Genomic DNA, 15,662 nt, shown 5'->3' with positions numbered 1-15,662 from the left:
GATTCTAAAATAGGCACATGTTCAAATTTACTAGGTAATCCCAAACTATTTCCCCAAGTGATTGTACCAGTTTTCATTTTAACCAGCAGTTTTTGAGTGTCCTTGTTTTTCTACACCCTAAAATTTGGCATTGTTAGTTTTTGTTTTTTAATTTTTGCCCATCTGATGGGGGTGTTGGGATATCTCATTGTGGTTTTAATTTGCATTTCTCTGATTACCAGTGAGATTAAGCATTTCCTCATATCTTTATGGGCCATTTGGTTTCTAATTCTGTGAAAATCACTTCCTCAAGCTGTTCTTGGCCCTTTGTTCCTCTGCATAAATTATAGGATCAGCTTATCGTGTTTCTGCAAAGAAACCGAAAACAACCTTTGTTGGGATTTTGAGTGGAGTTGTGTTAAATCAGAAAATCAATTTTAGGAGACTTGACATTGTCATGGTTGAGTCTTCCTATCCGAGAACCTGGTATATCTATCTGCTAAACTCTTCCTTATTGAAAGATTTATAATTGTCTCCATAAAGGTTAACCCACCTTTGTTAAATTTATTCTCAGACACTTTACGTGTTTTATTTTTGTGGTTTAAATGATATCTTTGAAGAATTTTTCTAAATGATTGTTGCTGGTTTATAGAAAGTACAATTGACTTTTTTACATTAATATTGAACCCAGGAACCTTACTAACTCTTTTTAATTTTGATAATTTATCTCTAAATTAGTTTGAGATTTCTGTGTAGACAATAATATCACCTTAAAATAGACAGTTTTCTTTCTAATTTTCCAATTCTTACCACTTTAAATGCTTTTTACTTTACTCTGGCTGGAACCTTAAACACTGTTGAATCAAAGCAGTGATAAAAGCCTACTTGACTTATTCCTGGGCTTAGAAAGATAGCTCTGAACATGTCGCCATTAAGTATGATCTCTGAGGATACCCTTTATCAAAATGAAGAAATTTCCTTCTGTTCTTGCTAGTTTTGGTTTTTGTTTGTTGTTTTGTTCCTAGCAAAATTGGTGGTTGAATTTTACTAAATACATTTTCTTCATCTATTGAACACATTTATTGTATCTGATGAGATGTTCACTTGGTTTTTCTCTTTTAATCTGTTAATATGGCAGATTATATTAATCAGGTTTTTAAAATATATTGCTGTATTCAGTTAGCTGATATTTTGTTTAGGAGTTTTGAATCTATATTCACAAATTAGCCTGTAATTTTCCTTTCTTGTACTTTTTTTGTTTGTTTTTGACATCAAGATTGTGCAGCCTTCATAAAATGAGTTAAGAGTGTTTCCTCTTTTCTATTCCCTGAAAGAAATGGTCATTGTGTAGTTCTAGCCTGGTTCCCCATATTCACCCCACCTTCAATTTGTTGTTGTTTTAGATATTAGTGTTTGTTTACTTACCATATATTTACTAGTGTCTCTTTACCATTCCTTTTTGAGTTTCAGATCTTGTATCTGGGATCATTATCATTTCATCTTAAGTATAACCTTTAGATTTTCCCTTGGTGGAGTCTTGGTGATAAACTCTTAGTTTTGACAATCTTTATTTTGTTGTCTTCTTTTTTTTAATTAAGCCATTAGCCTTGAGGAATGCCTTTATTTTATTAGGCTGAAGGAGACAAAGTAGTTAGAGAAGTAGAAGAACCAGGAAACTTTAGTATCTTAGATGATCTCAAAGAGGAGAATTTCAAGGACAAGAAGATCAGCAGTTAATGGAAGGAACCTCTGTAGGTAAAGGGTACATAAAACAGGGCTTGTCCTTATCAACTGCCCTCTCTGGAAAGGAACGGTGGAAGGAAAATGACATTTAAAGTGTACCTATACTGTTGGATATTTTACGTAAGCTCTCTAGATTATGAACCACCCAAGGGATCAGCTCAGGCTTTATTCATCTTTGCATCTGCAATACTAGCTCTCTTTTGAGCTAGCATATGGTGGGTGATCATAAATTAGTCCTCATAACTAATGAGTCATGTATTATCTCCAAGAGAGGAAGCCTTTAAAAGATAGATAGGTAGGTAGGTAGACACTTGCATTTTCTTAAATTCTGCTCCATCTTTAATGTTCTCAAGATCAACCTTTTAAAGTTGTCGCGATCAGAATAAGAGGAAAAAATCTTAAGAGTTTATCAATTTTTGTCTTTATTACATATCTAAAAATATCAAGCCTTTGCTATAGAGAATATAAGATTGTACTTTACATGGAGACTCGCATAGTGAATTTGTGATGGGATAGAGAATTGGTAGACCTGCTTAGTTTGAATCTTTATTCTGAGTAATAACTTTTATCAGTACCTGGCAAATATTTTTTTTTGACTTATCTCTTTAAGTTGTTGATACGTATCCTTCATATATACTCATCCTGAATGTTTAGTGAGATATGCAACTTTAAAGAGTCTGTTACTAGAATACTGTCCCTTCTAGGATGTCAATTTGTTTTTAATCAATTGTCATTTGAAAAGCTTGCATGAGAAGGGTGGTCTGTTTACCAAATCTGTGTCCTCTTTCTTTTCTTCTTTTTTTTTTTTTGTGAGGAAGATCAACCCTGAGCTAACATCCATGCCAATTCTCCTCTTTTTGCTGAGGAAGACCAGCCCTGAGCTAACATCTGTGCCCATCTTCCTCCGCTTTATATGGGACACCACCACAGCATGGCCTGACAAGCAGTGCATCGGTGTGGGCCCGGGATCCGAACCCGGGCCGCCAGCAGTGGAGTGTGCACACTTAACAGCTACGCCACGGGGCCGGCCCTGTGTCCTCTTGATAGTAGAGAACATGAATGATTTTTTCATTACTGAAAATTTAATCTCTAACAAGAATTTTGGTTTGATTAGATCGCTAGGAGATGGAGTAGAATTCACAGAAATTACTAAATGTTTTTTTTTCCCCTGCAGCCGTTTTGTAAGGAATGGGAGGACAAAAAAATTGCTACATTTCACTCCAAACAATTTTTAGCTGAATTTGTGTTGACTATAGAGATTTGGCATATATGTATAGAACTTTTTTGATATTAGTTACTTTGTATTTACTAGTTGGGCCATGATTTACAGAGGTTTTCTTTTCCCTTTGTACTGCTATATATTTACAACTGACATAGGACATTCATAGACAATTTTTAAGTTTTTACATAAGCAGTTACTCTATACCCAGATCATTTGAGGAAAAAAAGCAGATAAAAATACGTCAGAGAAAATAAAAGACATGAGAAACCCTATATACATTTAATAGGACTTCCAGAATGAAAAAATAGAGACGATGCTATTTGAAGATATAATAGTTGACAGTTTTTCGGAATTTATAAAAGACATCAAATCCTTAGATTAAAGAAGCATAACAAGATCTGAGCATCATAAAGGAAAAGAAATCAATCCCTAGGCATATCACAGTGAAACTGAAAACACCAAGGACAAAAAATCTAACAACCAGAGAGAAGTGACAGATTATCTACAAAGGGACAAAAATCAGATTGATACTTCATTTCTTATCAGCAACAGTTAATGCCAGGAAACAGTGAATTAATTTTCTAAAAGCGCTAAGGAAAATAACTGCCCATTTAGAATATTTAGTCAAAAGTGCAAGTAAAATTTTTTCAGGCATGTAAAGATTGACAGTCCGTCGCTAATAAGAAAAGCTACTAGACTACTTCACTAATAAATAAATAGAACCCGGAAGGAAGCAGAAGGATCAAGAAACAATTAAAAGCAAAGAAAGAATAGGCAAATTAGTAAAGAAAAAATTAATGATGATAGTAAAAAAAAAAATAACAATGATAATAGGAATGGGGAAATTGGAGGTAAAACATTATAAGGACTTGTATTGTTTAGAAGGAGGATAGAGATATTAACTGTAGATTTTGTTGATTAAGTGTGAATATTTAAAATAAGGGTAACCACTGAGAGACAGAAATAAAATAATTAATTTCCAAACCAGTGGAGGAATGAAAAGGGGAATGAGAAAATGTCATCTCTCCAGCAGGAAACAGGAAAGGAGGAAAATAACAGCATAGTAACTAGAAAACACAGAATAAGACAGCAGAAATAATCCCAACTTGATCAATAGTTACCACAAATATGAATAGATTTATATTTATTATCAGAGTAGATTTTAAAAATTTTAATTGCATACTGCCTACAAGAGACTAACCTAAAATAAATTAATGTAGAAAGGTTAAAAATAAAGAGATGGAAAAAGGTATACAAGACAAATACTAACCAAAAGTAATCCTGTGATGGCTACACTTTTGTTAGACAAAATATTATTTAGCGTGAAAAAACATTAATACATTTAAAAAGTGATACTACTAGTGATAAAAGGAATCCTAAAAAGGAATAACAGTTAGGAACTAACAACATAAAAAAGTATCTAAAAGTATCTAACCTTAAAATACATAAAGCAAAAGCTCCCAGAATTACAAGGGAAACTCGAGAAATCCACAAACATGTTGAATGATTTTAACAAACCTCTTTCAGAAATACACAGAACAAGCAGGCAAGAAATCCTTAAGATTTTAGGTTTTTAACACAATGAACGAAGTTGATCATAGATATACACGTCCGTGTGTGTACGTATGAGTATGTAGACTTTTCTACCCAACAAATAGAGAATATACACTGTAGAATATGTTATTTGTGCTCTTGGAGCTTTTGCAAACATTCACTGCATATTAAGTCATAGAGGAAGTCTCAGAAATTCCAAAGCAGCTGGATCATACAGACCATGTTCTCACACCATTAAGCAACTAACTTAGAAGTCACATAAACAAGGTACTTAAAAATGAATCAAATGTTAGGAAACTAAAATAACACATTTCTAAATAACCCAGGGGTTCACAACTTCCCAGCAATGTGTGCAGTTCTTACTTCTGCTAAAAAACCCTTGGGTTAAAGAGGATATCACAATGGAAATTACAAAATACTTAAAGCTGAGCAACAACATATCTATGGTCTTACATTCGTTCATGAGAAAACAAGGCCCAAATAATCAGCTAAAGATTCAATTCAAGGAGCTACAAAATGAACACAAGTAAATACAGAGAAAGTAGAAGGAAGGAAATAAGAGCAGATATTCATGGTATAGGGAAAAAAGATAGTAGATATAATAAACATAAGCTGGTTTTTGAAAGGGCTGGTTAAAATAGACAAATCTAGGATGAGTGGTTAATAAGAAAGGGAGAAGACAAAGACACTAGGAACAAAAAGCAGATATAATTATACATGTGGTAGAGATTTAAAAATCATAAGAGAATACAATGATCAGCTTTATCACAGTAAGTTAGAAAACAGATTAAGTGGAAAACTTTCTGGAGAAAAGGAAAGTAATCCCAAATTGTCTAAATGAAAAGTAAAAAACCTAAATAAATCAATGACTATTAAAGAAATTGAATTGGTGGTCATAGATCTCTACCACTCTCCCTGCCTTGCCGTCACAAGGACACACATGAACACATAAGGCCCAGGAATGCAAAGATGATTCATAATCAGAAAATGCAGCAAAGGAATTTACCACATTAACAAAATGCTTCTCAATGAAATTTTTGAATAGGTACAGTAGTTCAGCGATCAAAACTACATAAAAAGGTAAACATTGACGAGTGTCTTTTGTCTCTTATGCCTCTTACTCCCTTCTCCTCTTCCCTCTTTAGGTAACCATATTTGTTTTCTGTTTCTTTTTCTATATTTGTTTAAACAAATACAAATATATGCATTAACAAAATTAAATGAGGGGAAATGTTTATTTCAATAGAGACAGAAACCACACTGGCTATAATTCAACTTCATGAAAAGCAAACAAAACTTTTAGCAAACAAGGAAAACTTTCTTAACTCTAAGTGTATCTTCTAAAAACCTACAGTAAATGTCATGTGTTTAATTGTGAAACTTCAAAATAATTCCCATAAAGTCAGGAAAAAGACAATGATCTCTACTATTATTTCTGTAATTCTACAGTACATAAAATAACCCAGTTATCAATTTGGCAAGGAAAACAAGAGGTATAAGGTTTGCCAATCTTGTCATTATTGGCTCATGATAGCAACACAGAAATCTCTAAACTGCCTAATAATCTAATAAAAGAAATGTATGACTTTTTTTCTTTTATGGAGAAAATTATAAAATGTCATTAGAGAACGTGGAGAGAAGACCTGAATAGATAAATGGAGAGATATATTATCTAAGATGTTATATCCCTCACATAGCCAACATATGAATCCAGCTCTTGAAGGATAGGAGGTGAGGCAGACAGCACCTCCCCTCTCTACAACAGACCAGAGGTCAGCGAAGTCCTGTTTCTGTACAGCCCTTGATCCAAGAATGGTTTTTGTATTTTTAAAGGGTTGCTAAAAAAACAAACAACAAAATAAAGAAGAGTCAGCAACGGAGGTCCTATGTGGCCTTCAAAGTCTAACATTTAGATATTTACCATCTGGCCCTTTATAGAAAAAGTTTGCCAACCCCTATAATAGACCAGTGGTTCTCAAAGTGTGGTCCCTGGACCAACAGCGTCAGCATCTTGTGGGAACTTGTTACAAATTCAGATTCTCGGATCCCACCCATGAATTAGACACCCTAGAGGTAAGGCCCAGTAATCCCTGTTTTAACAAGCCCTCCTAGTGATTCTGATAGGTGCTGAAGTTTGAGAATCACTGCTGTAGGCCAATGGCTTAATCCATTGTAAAAGATCACCTGCCTCTCAATCGATCACCGAACAACTTCACAGGAAAGTGGAGATTCAGGATAGGTTGTGGCCAACTAGCAGAGGATGCCCTTAAGGGAATACTTTGTTACCTCAGCATGATCACTCCCATTGTTGACATTTACACAGTCCAGCCAATAGCAGTGGTTCATCCAGTACAAATGCTCTTCCCGGGCCCTACTAGGATTTGAAGTGGATCAATGCTCAGAGTCCTGGAGATGTAAGAGATCCTAAGAGGTTTTAAACTACTATAATGTTTTACGGTTGTATATTTGCTGCTTTTGAACATTATAACACCCAGTTAATGACTATTCTCTAGTTTTCTTTATCAGAATACTTTTGTATTTTTTCAATTTTTATCTGAATTTTAGGCACATTTATAATAACTATAATATACTTCCAAGATTTTCTCAACTGATTGATTAATAGGTCAGTTAGAATTTAGTCTTCTGTTCATGGGTAGCATTCTACCTTATGTTAATAAAAATTCATTTGTATAATGTTTAGAATTTTCAGTGTCTTTGATCTTCATAAGACTGTGGGTAGGGAGACCTTATCTTCATTTTTACAGAAAAGAAAATCAGGCCCAGAGTGACTTGCTCAGTCTCCCTATACATAGTTAGTAGCATGGGTCTTCTGATTCCATCATTCTGACCTGTATCCTGAATTTGGCTAGAAATTTTTTCATATTTGTTAACCTTAAAATACAGTTTCTCACCTGTTGGTAATTTCACCAGCCAACAAGTACAGGAGAGAAAAAGAAAGTGGAATTCACTGTTTTATGAGTAAGAACTGTATTCTCTTTATCTTGCAACATTTGAAATTTTTAAAAAGTGTATATGTGAAAGACAGTGTGAAGGTTGTGAGAGTTGAAAAGCTGAGAGAGAGAAGTCATCTTTACCCTGGAGCGTTCAGTACTGTCTGTCTCAGAGGTGAATCACTATTGCCATTTATCTTTAGTTCTTTCTCTGCCAAATTATGAAATTTATAATTTGTTTGGTGGCAATACAATCTATAAATATAAGACCAATTTACTGAGCAAAATTCATATAAGAAGAGGTAAATAGCAGAAAGAGGCAATGAACCATAAGTGTGCTGATAGTTCATTGTTTCTTAATGAAGCAGTGGCTGAAATGAGCTTTGAGCTATTTTGAAGAAATGTAAGGATGAGACTTAAAAATCCACCACTTGAGGGCCAGCCCCCGTAGCCTAGGGATCAAGTTCGGCACGCTCCACTTTGGTGGCCTGGGTTCAGTTCCTGGGCACAGACCTACATCACTTGTCTGTCAGTGGCCATGCTGTGGCGGTGGCTCACATACAAAAAGAGGAAGATTGACAACAGATGTTAGCCCAAGGCGAATCTTCTTCAACAACAACATAAGGAAAGAAAGAAAGAAGTAAAGAAATCAATCAGTCCACCACTTGGGATTCATGTTGGTTTGTGATGACATTTCCACTGGTCCACAGCAAGATGAATGTAATAAGGACAATGTACTATAGAGTGTATACATATGCATACATATCTGTGTATAAAACTAATCTATTGTCTCTGTGCTTTAATCATTGAGAGGTCAAGTTTTTCAAAATGATGTCCTGAGTCAGTGTGTGTGGTGGGGGGGGGGATGCGTGTGCACATACGTGTTTTGCTATCTTCAGATACCTTTTGAGTGTACATCTTTAGCTTCTTCCTGTAACATCTGGACTTACCAAAGGACTGGTTTCCTGAAAACTCCCTAACACTTGAGAGTGCAGTTGTCTGGGGGCTGTGTCTGAAAGCAGCACAGTTATTGTTGCCCTTGGCCTTGTGGTCCCAGGCCAAGTTTTCCTTACCTTGAATGCTCAGTTGAGTTTCTGTTTCTCTCTCTGTCTTGTCTCTCTCTCCACCTCTACACTCTTCAGTCCTCTTTGTCCTCTTCTGCCCTCACTTTTCTCCTGCCTCTGCCCCTCCTCCCCTACATGACCCCCTCCCCAATCCGCTCCTTCTCTGTCTTTTCCACCCTCTCTTTTTTCATTTCTATCTGTCATGGGGCAAATGTTTAACAACAGGCATTTCATATGTAAGTACATGTTCTATTAATAACAATAATTAATCATTTTAATATAAATGGAGATTTCTGATTTCAAAGATCTGCATCCATAAGAGCTATCTAAGAGTAGTTGGCTTTAAATTTCTTAGTAATGGGCACTGTCTTTTTTATGGTATTCCTAGTGGTAATACCAGCAGTGGTAGTAATAATGATAATAACAATTAATGTTTTATTATTATTATGGCTAATCTTTATCGAGTTTTTACCACTTGTTACATATTGTTCTAGGTAAGCGGTTCTCAAGAGTTTAGTCTGCTGACCCTTGAGGATGCCCAGGACTCTTTTCAGAAGTCTGTGAGGTCAAAACTATTTTCATAATAATACTAAGAAGCCATTTGCCTTTTTCACTGTGTTGACATTTGCACTGATTACACAGAAGCAATTGTGGGTAGAACTGCTGGCTCCTCAGCCCGAATCAAGGCTAGTGGTAATTGTGGTCTTCACTGTCGGCACTCTCAATAAACAAAAAAACCCACAAGCCAATTTTATTTTAGAAAGCCCCTGATGAAGCAGCAAATTTTATTAAATCTTGACCCTTGAGTATGTGTCTTTTTAGTGTTTTGTGTGACAAAATTGGAAAGGATGCATTAAACACTTCTGCCTGTTTGAGTTGCCAGCTGAATTAGTCTCATTTTCATGGACCACCCTTTTTATTTGAAAGAACAGCTGGCAGGTAAACTATGGTTATTCCGACTGGGTGTTTGGCAGAAATTGTTCTGGAAATGAAGTCAGCCTATACTTTCAAGGAAAACACTGTATTGGTCCAGTGGAGAGGACTGTCCAGTGGCCAAACTGGATGGTGCTTCTTGAGACAGGTGCTCCAAGGGGTCCTCTTGATGCTAAACAGTATAAACTCTTTTATATCCGACTTGTGTTTATAAATTATAATTAAAGAAAAATTGTACTTTGAATACTAATGAATTTTCAAATAGCAGATATAAAAAAACTTTCCAAAGTTTACCTACTACAGAACCACTCATACATGTATAAATTAGAAAAAATAGAGCCCAGATATTGAAAGCCATATCCATGGTAACACCCTACAAATGCATGATTTATGGCCAATCTTATATTTTATAGTGCTTTAAACTTGCAAGTAGTTTCATATATACATTTTTATCTGATCCTCACACAACCCTGTGATTATCTAAAGCAGCTTAAAGATAAGGAAATTGAGACTCAAGGAAGATCACTCTCTGAATGCACTTTATATTTTCCTGCCCTTTCAGCTGTTATCTCTGAGGGCCTGAAATAAGGCAGAGAAAATGGAGAGGAGAGAGAATCTATAAAACTTGGCAGCTACCTAGATGCAAAAAAAAAAAAAAATTAGAGATGAAGGAGCCAGGGAATTTCCTCAAGTTTTTTGTGTGGGCCCCTGAGAGGGTGGAGAGTACCATTAACCGAGAAAATAAAAATAGAGAAAGAACAGATTTAGTCAGCAAATGTTTCCCAAAGGCCTTTTCATTGGCACTACTATAATTTGCTTTGGGGGATAGACTGTGCTGTTACGGTCTCTATATGGGAAAATATAGCATGCATGCCGGTTACTTTGATTCAAGGGGGAAAGTGCTAAGTGCCTTAAGAGAGGCTTAGTTCAAGTCCTATAGCTGTTCACAGGAGGGAAGGAATTACTTCTGGGCTCAGGGAAAATTTTATGGAAGAGGAAGAATTTGAAAGGAATCTTGCAGAATGGTAGAATTTGGATGTGCGTGCAGAGGTGGTTGTTGAGGAGACAAGCAAAGTTCAGTTACAGAAAAATAGTGAGAGCAAGATGTGGAAGGAGGAATATCAGGTATAGAGGTTGGCAAGAACATAGCATGTGTATAGGTGGATAATGAGAAATTATTATTGGAAACAATTATTCCAATAAATTATGGGAAATGTTAACTGCTGCATACATGGTCAGTTTTTCACTTTGTATTTAGTTCATTTTTTTAAGTGATACTTGCCAAACAAATGTCTTTTTAAGTACAATTTAGTTCTTTCTTTACATGTAAAATTTCATTTTTCATTGACTAGGGTATGGATTTCAATTTCAGATAACATAATTGATCTTCCCAGATGCTGGTTTGTAGTTTTAGAGAGGGTCATGCAAAATATTTTACTATGGTCTTATTTTTTAAATCTACGGTTGCTTATTTATTTATTTATTTTTGTTTATTGCAGTAACATTGGTTTATGACATTGTATAAATTTCAGGTGTACATCATTATGCTTATATTTACGGTGGCTTGTTTAAAGTAAACCTGCAATCTTTAGATAACTTTATTCTCCTCACACTTAGAAATTCCAATCCTTTAAATTGCACTTTCATCTGAACTGGATCCCTGTGTCTGTCTTTAAATAGCTTAGCTTTGTTTTCCAGGTCTTTCTTCTCTTTTGGCATTAGTGTTTGTTATTATTCACTACAGAATTTGTCTGACTTGGATATTTGTTATTGTTTTTCCCCTAGATAAATCAGATAAATATGATCCACGTGATGTTGAAAGGCTACAACAAGATGATAACTGGGTTGAAAGTTACTTATCTTGGAGACATAATCTTATAGATGAAACACTGAAGATGCTTGATGAGAGTTTTCAGTGGAGGAAAGAAATGGCTGTCAACGGTAAGCTTTTGAGTTTAACCTTGACAGTATACTATCCTCTGCGTAAAAGTTACTGTTTTGCATTTATCTAATAGTATATTTGCAAATATTCTTGGCAATCATCATAAACACCAGAATATAATGTTTTATAAAGACCCAGTTACACTTTGAAAGAAGCATCTTATGAATAAGTCTTGAAAGTGGTATAATTCATAAGGAAATCAGATCACCAGGGAGCAGAATCACACTCAGATTCTTCACTCACAGCAGAGTCTCCTAATCTGTGCTTGTTTAGTTTGGTACCATTAAACAATAGCAACATAGCATCTTCACTACTAGGCCTGGAGATAAGGAGATGATATTATTTGCCTGTTTTTCTCAGTTGGTGCCTTATGTCGTTCTCTATCCCCAGAGTTCCTTGTGCTAATAGCTGCTCCATATAGAATTACTAAATGAATGGGGATCCCTAAAAAAAGCAGTCTTATCCCCAAGGATGCCTATGACAGTCTTCTCTTAACTTCTTGATTTCAAGGCCAAATTCTAGATTGAAATTTCCCCCCAAAATGAGAGTTTTAAATCTTAGAGGAGGTTTTGTAATAGTCTTCAAGTGTATGAAGAAGCCTTCATAGGAAAGGTTACCCATTATCTCTCTCCTCCTAAAGGTTTAACGGGAAGAAACTGTCATAACTACTGGTTTTGATGAAGTATAAAGAAGGATTTCCTGACCTTGAGGATTAAAACTCTGGAGTGACTGAGTCTGGAGACTTATTACAAAATAGTCAACAAATAAATTGAGGGAAGATACTCTTCCCCAGTCTTCATACTTGTAGAAGGAATCCATCAGAAGGAGAGTATTTAAAAAATAATTTGATGGGGCCGGCCTGGTGGCATAGCAGTTAAGTTCGCGTGCTCTGCTTCGGTGGCCCAGGGTTCTCGGGTTCGGATCCCAGGCATGGACTGACGCACCGCTTGTCAAGCCGTGCTGTGGTGGCGTCCCATGTAAAGTGGAGGAGGATGGGCACAGATGTTAGCCCAGGGCCAGTATTCCTCAGCAAGAAGAGGATTGGCAACGGATGTTAGCTCAGGGCTAATCTTCCTCACACACAAAAAATAATAATAATAATTTGATTGGAAATGTAAAATCTGTAGGTAATTTCAGCAAACAGTGATGCATTTATTAATCAAGCAAAGAAATATAAATCTGATATTTCTAAATCATTTAAGTACAGAATAAACTTATAAACTCAACAATAGGTTTTTCTTACATAAAATTGCTGGTTTATAGTGGCGAACAAGCAGAGATATGATAAAAGGTAGGTGGGAAAAGATAAATCTTTGCAAGTTCTCAGAGAACTACGTGAGTGAAACAAGAAGCCTTGGCATTTGCTGCCTTGCTCTGTTGGTTCTCGGCCTCACTAGAGACTGGGCAGGCCCTTTTCTGTTCCTCCTGCTAAAGGATCTAGCATTTTTCTTGAAATATTTTCCGCTTGCCCCAAGATTATAAAATGTATTAGACTCTACTGAATGTCAAACTTTGTAGAAAAATCGTATTTTACTAGAGAAACCATAGTGATTTTTTTCATCAATTCTGAGGCTGTAATATGGGTCTTTACTGGCATGTTCTCTTGAAATTGTCCAATAGTGATAATATTTGTTTGCAAGTGGTTATGTGAAACACAACTAGAACATGGAAATGTGTCCACATAGTAATGGCTGACATGTAAAGAGAAGTGGGTTTTTTCCATTTCTCTCATCCATGTCTTTATGTAGTTTGTTTACTTAGTAAGAAACACCATTTTTATTGCCAGAGGTTCTTTCCAGATGTTTGAATAAGCTGTATCTTTTTTTCTATCAGAAATACTATATGACATTAATCTTTACATTGTTAAGTTTTCTTTTTAAAAGGCCCCTAAGTTACAATTACTCATCAAAGTTTATCACTTTTTAGACCTGACTGAATCATCCATTCCCAGATGGTTATTGGAAATTGGTGGTATTTATCTCCATGGTTATGACAAAGAAGGCAACAAGTTGTGTAAGTATATTTACTTTATGTACTGGCTTTTCAAGATTTTGAGATGTAGTTATCTATCGCTACTGAATTAATGATAGGCAGAGCTTTCTCCATATGTACCACACATCAAGTTTCCAACAATTGAGAATTGTTAGGGCCATCTTGACCGAGTGTCAGATACTTAGTTGTACATACTGCTTGCATTATAATGAAGTAGGCAGTAAAGGCAAATGCCACATCCTGTAATACAGCCAAAATAATGTAATTCAGAGTCATCGTCATCTTTCTAATTTACTGATATTAAAATTCAACCTAGTATTTTTATGGAAAATCTTTTTGACAGTTGCTCACGGTTGCTAAATGGACTTTTTTCTTTTCAAGTTTCCCACAGTCGTCTCCTGTTAGTTTCTTCCTTAATCTGTGTGATAGCAGGAGGAACAGTCACAATCATCCCTGCTGTCCCGGGGACGCCCTGGTTACTCCTCCCCCTTGCCCCAAATCCAGCTTGGTTTGTACCAGGGCTGGGACTTGGCAGGAGTGTCAGAGCCCGGTCCTGAGCAGATATCCTGCCGAGGCAGTTTCCTGCACTGTCAGTGCCTGCCTTGCTGCCCTCTGTGTGGCCTGTGGTCTGTTCCTGTCCTAACAGTACTCTCTCAGAATTTTCCTCTTATTGCCGGCTCCTCCTTCTCAATAATCTTTTCTTGTTTCTCTTATTCCATCTGTCCTTTTCATGGGCTTTCCAGGCTTCATTCCTTTCTTGGACTCTTGCTTTCCAGCTGATACAGTCTCCTTGGGTGATCTCAAGTACCTTGGTACCTTCAGATCCCCCCCACAAACAGTGGTGACCCCACATCATCCTCAGACCACGTGCACATACATACCCAGCTACTCACTGAGTGGTGCCACTGGACTGATTGCCAGCTGCCTTCAACACAACACACAGCTGAACCATGTCCCTCCGCCTGCCCTCCCATACTGCCTGGCTCAGGCCCACAACCATCGGCTCATTCCTCTGACATAGCTTCACTTTAGCCCCTTCTCTGTTTTCACCTGCACTTCCTCGGTTCAGTCCCTAACTACCCCCGTGCCCCGAGAGCCTTCCCAGGACATAGCCTGTCGGGTTTCCTTCTCTGCCCTGCTTCTTCCAGTCTCCCCTCTGTGCTGCTGCCAAGAGATGTTTTAAATAGGAAAATCAAACACCTTAGCATTTCACTCAGAGTCCTTCAAGCCCAGCCCTATCTCTCTATTTAGCTTCTCCTCTCACCACTTGTCTCATTTTGTCTTTGCTACCGCCACTTTGAACAGTTTGCCGTGCTCCACCCACATACATGACAACCGCTCAGGCCTCCGTCATGCCTCTGTCTGGGCTGTTCCTCTGGATGGCACATTTTCTCTAGTGCTTCACAGATCAGTGGCTTTTGTTTTTGTTAAGCACAGTGAAGAGTACTTTTGAGGTAATTGCCAAATATTGTCTGTTCACCTGTCTTTTCTTTTCCCCCTTACTTATTAGTGAAGTTTGTTTATTTCCTAAGGGGGAAAATCATAGTTTACCTTTCTGCTACTCTTTAAGGTTCCCAAGTACACGCCATTTCTTATTTCAAAGAAGGAAGAGATGTTTTTAATCTGAGAAACAAAGTGAATTGTAAATGAAGAAAAATGTGAAGGGAAAGGAATGATATAATATATGTATAAAATAATATTATAATGCTATAAATATTTTTCTTATTTTTGGATAAGTCTGGATCAGGGTGAAGTATCATGTAAAAGACCATAAAACCATATTGGACAAAAAGAAGCTTATTGCATTCTGGTTGGAACGTTATGCTAAAAGAGAAAATGGGAAACCTGTAACAGTGATGTTTGACCTGTCAGAAACTGGAATAAATAGCATAGTAAGCATTTTTCTTTGTATCATTGTTTGTCATGGTGTTTTCCCTCTCTCCTGTCCTCCCTGCCACCCCTCCCCCCAACCAAATATTGCTATAAAATTGAGCTAACCAAGTTATGTTTGGGGTTTATTTTTTTACCCCCTGCATTGTGAGTGAAGCCAAACATGGGGTGGGATTTGCAAGGAAATAAATTTATTTCAGTATTTGGCATCGAACCTGTAGATTCCCTAGAAATGTTCCTTGTCTAATACACAGGATATAGAGATAGGAAGTTGAGGCTGGCAGGGTCAGGTAGAGTGGTAACAGTGAACTTTTCTGTCAGAACCAATATCCTATAGCACCTAACCCTGTGCCTGGCAGAGTAATACACTCAATAAACGTTGAGTAAAGTAA

The 15,662-nt window shown here is 36.6% G+C and overlaps 1 protein-coding gene across 1 annotated transcript in view; it reads left to right on the top strand.

The window, feature by feature from the left end:
* Positions 1–15,662, top strand: part of MOSPD2 (motile sperm domain containing 2) — a 51,053-nt gene that overhangs the window by 5,561 nt on the left and 29,830 nt on the right. The window contains exons 3-5 of the mRNA XM_004435136.3: positions 11,232–11,387; positions 13,315–13,401; positions 15,118–15,272. Of these exons, the coding sequence (XP_004435193.2) occupies positions 11,232–11,387; positions 13,315–13,401; positions 15,118–15,272 (398 nt within the window). The remainder of the gene's footprint in view (positions 1–11,231; positions 11,388–13,314; positions 13,402–15,117; positions 15,273–15,662) is intronic.

The sequence above is a fragment of the Ceratotherium simum genome, chromosome X (assembly GCF_057802395.1).
Source record: "Ceratotherium simum simum isolate JZ-2026a chromosome X, ASM5780239v1, whole genome shotgun sequence".
Classification (NCBI taxonomy): Eukaryota; Metazoa; Chordata; class Mammalia; order Perissodactyla; family Rhinocerotidae; genus Ceratotherium; species Ceratotherium simum.
This window is presented reverse-complemented; position numbering and strand designations above follow the sequence as displayed.